General features: G+C 39.4%; 1 protein-coding gene across 1 annotated transcript; it reads right to left on the minus strand.

Annotated features, from left to right (window-relative positions):
- Positions 1–2,818: 2,818 nt before the first annotated feature.
- On the minus strand, positions 2,819–4,271 carry SST (somatostatin). The gene is made up of 2 exons (XM_019668024.1): positions 4,011–4,271; positions 2,819–3,190 (listed from the first exon to the last, which is right to left on the minus strand). Exons 1-2 carry the CDS (start codon positions 4,146–4,148, stop codon positions 2,978–2,980), a joined length of 351 nt encoding a protein of 116 aa, XP_019523569.1. The 5' UTR covers positions 4,149–4,271; the 3' UTR covers positions 2,819–2,977.
- Between the last annotated feature and the right edge of the window lie 208 nt (positions 4,272–4,479).

A 4,479-nucleotide genomic window follows, 5' to 3' on the forward strand; every position in this document is an offset into this window, starting at 1 on the left:
AAGAAAATTGGCTCTGCATTAGGATCAAAAATAGATCTGCATGATCTTGAAATAAACGAATGTGAAAAAAGTGTGAGTGAATCTGATTCTGTGTAACTGTGAGCCTCATTGTTGGTGGACAGCTAAGCCAACCCTATTAAGGAAATTTGTAAGATGGCTAAAGAAACTGGACTAATTGAAGAGTCCAAAATGAGTGAGTATCCTAATCACATGCTTCAATTGTTATTAAAATCATAACCATGTACCATTCTTTCTCAACATCACATAGAATAGCCACTAATGTCATTCTCCTGTGCCAACTAAAGCATTAAGAAAGAATGCTGCTGCTAGAGATTTGTTTTACTTGGGATAGCAAACTCACGAATCATTCATTCATTCCTTAATGAACACTGAGAACCTACTGTGTGCAAGACACTGTATATGATACTGAATGGACCAGACATATAACCAGACATATGCCTATTCATTGGAAGTTCACACACAAATACTCTCTCACATATGCTCATACAACTAAAACAAACAGTAGGAAGCAATAAATAAGCACCATGGAAGAGATGCACATTAAGTACTCAGAGAAGGGAGATATCGCAAGTGAGGGCTTAAAGCAAAACTTTTGTGGAGCAAAAAGCATATAAATTTAGTATTGAGAGCGGGGTTAGATTTGGACCTGTGGAAATGATAAGAAATCGCAAAGGCAAACCAAGAGAGGCTACAAATCATGGCACATGTGAGCACAAAATTCACGCCAGTTATAACATCTAACTCTTACCAAATGTTAGCTATGTACAAGAATGTTACATACATGGTCTCAGTGAATCCTTGTGACTCTAAGAGATTGGTTTTATTTGCATGCTTATTTTCAGATGGAAAAACTAAGGCCCAGAAAGAAAGGGTGCATTGCCCAAGCTCTCCCATCAAATGAAATAGCAGGTGGTTTAGGATTGCTGAAGTCTGTGGTTGAGGCAGAGAGGAAAAAAAAATATAACCTGAAAGGTTTGCTGTGGCTAGATGATAAACAGGCTAGAATGCTAGACTCAGTAAATCAAACTTAAGAGGAAGATGAATGAACTAAATAGGGAGTAAAAGGTAACAACTTTCCATATATTAAAAGAAACAAACTATGCTCTATATATTAATTAAAATGATCAAAAACCAGCACTCCTTTAGCATGTTGAAGCACAGAATGGCAGTTGCATCTGGAAGGGATATGAGTCTCCTTGCTAATACAACACTGTACTTATGAAGGTGGGAAAACTGAAACTAAAAATTAACTAACCCTGATCAAATGTTCCATTTAATTTAAGTTTTAAATAAAGATTAAATATGTACGTGGGCTCATGCCTGCATAATTCTTGCCTGTTACTTCCATACTACTATTGGGAACTGACAACTGAAGATAATACTAAAAACTTAAAGCCCCCTGGCACTTGTACAATCTATGCACTGCTCAGAAAACAATTAAGTTGTGTTCTGTTCTGTGCTTTAATCATAATAATGTGATTCTATTGCTCCACTGAGTTGGTTGGTAACCACATGTACATAAGGCATCTAACACAGACAGATCGCCTAAGTGGACACTCATTAATTCTCTCCTGAATGTACTGTAAATAAAAGATGCACCAGAATCTCAAAGGATGTTCTGTTTTCATAGAGATTAGGAAGGTAGCTTGCATTTCCCCCTGTTTGATCAGCTGTTCAGGAATTAACTTTCACAAGCCATGTTCATTTTAAAACTGTGTTTTATCTAACACAAATATTTTCTATAATATATGAAGTTCCTCTTAGATGTTTATATGCTGCCATCAGTAAGAGCCTACTATGGAGAACTATACTGAATTTATGTATTATACTTGGTTTATTATTCTAGCTGCTATTCAGAAATACAGGTGACAGTTAAAACACACATCCCTAAAGGGACATCTATTTAAGGTCTCTGTGAGTTAAATTAGCTATCTTTTTATCTCTAGCTCAGTAACCGTTAGTATTTTATTATAAGGCTAATAATAATAGCTAGCATGTACTGAATATGTTATTATTGTTTGCATTTTTATCTGACTCATTTTGATAAAATCAAAAGAAGACTTGAAATCTCTCCTTCAGTTATTCTGGGATTATGATACTGCGCTCCGGTAGTTTGAACAGTATAGCTTTCATAGAGGTGACTCAACACACTTTTTTTTTTTGCAACCTGTAGTATTCTCATGCTGTAATTTTATAATAAAAGTGATATTTCCCCCTGAAAAATAATTGTAGGAGCTTATTTTTAAAGAGGCAGTCATTTAAACTTGTTCAGTTACAGAGAGAGTTGTCAAAGAAGATATAAAAGCAGTGGCGTTTCTTCAGATAAATCTTCACAAATCAGAAACAAATTTTAAAGGCTCAGAACTTTATTTGAGCTATTTAAGCTAACTTCTCTCCTCCAACTTCTAAATTACTTTTTCCTTCCATTTTTCATATGTTATATATTTTACATATCATCTTGGTAAATAGTTGGACATTTTAGCCTGCCTACCCATCAATACTAATATTCATTTCCACATGTAATTTAAGTGTATTTAATATATTATTGATGTTTGTGGCGGCCCCTTCTTATAATTATCACTGAATTAGAATTATTCATAGAATTATTTGAATGTATTTACATTTGAAATGACCCAATCTATAAGAGTTACCACTTAAAACATAACCTCTATTACCACAAGGAATTTTAAATAGTGTGTCTGTGAGATTTGGAGTGCATATCTCAAATAACTCAAAATCACAACTGAAGTTAATCATGTGTCATTGAACAGAAAGCTTTACTCAATAAGAAATCAAATTCTTGCTTTTCATAATTTCACCATAATTTTATTTTGTATTTACAGTCTTCAATTTCTAATGCAAGGGTTTTTATGAGTATTGAAGGGATTAGGGAAGAGAAATACAGTTTGGAGGCAAGGGATCAGAGGTCATATATAGGCAATGATAATTAACACAGCTAACAGGATGTGAAAGTCTTCCAGAAGAAATTCTTGCAGCCAGCTTTGCGTTCTCGGGGTGCCATGGCTGGGTTTGAGTTAGCAGATCTCTGCAGCTCCAGCCTCATTTCATCCTGCTCAGCAGCCTGGGTCAAATCTTCAGGTTCCAGGGCATCATTCTCTGTCTGGTTGGGTTCAGACAGCAGCTCTGCCAAGAAGTACTTGGCCAGCTCCTATACAGGGTGGGAGGGAGGAAGAGATAGAAAGAATGAGGATGATAATGGAGAAGGAGAAAAGGAAAAACCTACTTTGGAAAGCAGATTCAGCCACACCCAAAACCCATTTTTCACAGCGGTGCACTTTTGTCACTTAAAATAAGTTAAGGATATAAAAATAAGGTTAATTACTATAATCATCAAGTTACACAAAGAAGCTTGAAAAACTTAAATGTTTCTGCAAGTTTTCTATCTCTGTAGGCTTAACACAGATGCATAGAGAGAAATAACAGATCGTCAGAGCAGTTTTGCAAGATAAGAAACATATGACAACCGTTTAACGCAATTCCCACCTCATGAGCTACAAAGCGGAGTTGTTCTTACCGTTTTTCCTAAGTCACCTGTGGGAAACGAGATCTTTCACAATCTTAAAACATATTGTGTTCCATAGATTGCCCTTCAGCCCTCCGTCCCGCTGCAGGGGAGGGAGGTAGCAGCTGCAGAGGTGTGCGCTTTCAGCACCTGGGTCAGCACCTCCCATGATCAGCACAGGGAATAGATGCCATCATCCCTTGTTCAATTACCCAGGTCTGGGGATGTTTGTGAATGCCCAAGAGCTCACCTGAACTGTGACGGACTGATTAGGGGGGAAAAATAGGTGAATGGGGATTCCGGACTTTGAAAGTTTTCCTGAGAGGTTTTGGGAGCTGAGGGACCCAGAAAAGCACCGAACTCTTCAGGAGCAACTCTATAATCCACCCAAGGGGGAAAGGGCAAGGCGAAGGGAAGGTTAGGAATTTAGGAGAGGAGAAAGACAACGTCGAGGGAGTCTCCTTACCTGCTTCCCTGCCGCAGCAGCCAGGGATTTCTGCAGAAACTGACGGAGTCGGGGATCCGAGGGCGCGCCGGTGACACCGCCCAGAGCCAGGCAGATGGAGAGCGCAGCCAGCGCGCACTGGAGGCGGCAGGACAGCATCGCAGCGGCTCCGGGAAACCGAGCGAGAGGGCGGGTGGTCAAACTCTACGAGCGGGTCCGCAGGCAGCAGCGAGGGCTCTGAACCTTGCGACTCCTAAAGCGGCTTGTGTGCTCTCCACCGTCTCCCCGCTTTTAAACTCTCTCTCTGACGTCAGATGAGGAGGTGCCCCCAGATCTCACTAGCGCTTTTACGCACCATTACCCTCGTGAAATTAATCACAGAAGTGAGAGGAGGCTACACAATCTAAAGTGGCTTACTTAAAAAAAAAATCCTGCACACGCACAGGCCCATACAATTCCGCACATGCCACTAGCTACACAATCTTTGATA

The sequence above is a fragment of the Hipposideros armiger genome, unplaced genomic scaffold (assembly GCF_001890085.2).
Source record: "Hipposideros armiger isolate ML-2016 unplaced genomic scaffold, ASM189008v1 scaffold_14, whole genome shotgun sequence".
Taxonomy (NCBI): Eukaryota; Metazoa; Chordata; class Mammalia; order Chiroptera; family Hipposideridae; genus Hipposideros; species Hipposideros armiger.

What these genes read in the sequence shown, in the direction of transcription:
- SST (XM_019668024.1), bottom strand. Translation starts at nt 4,148, where the DNA reads ATGCTGTCCTGCCGCCTCCAGTGCGCGCTGGCTGCGCTCTCCATCTGC. An exon ending in CTGCTGCGGCAGGGAAGCAG is followed by an intron (nt 3,191 to 4,010) that starts GTAAGGAGACTC and finishes CACCCTGTATAG; the next exon opens with GAGCTGGCCAAGTACTTCTT.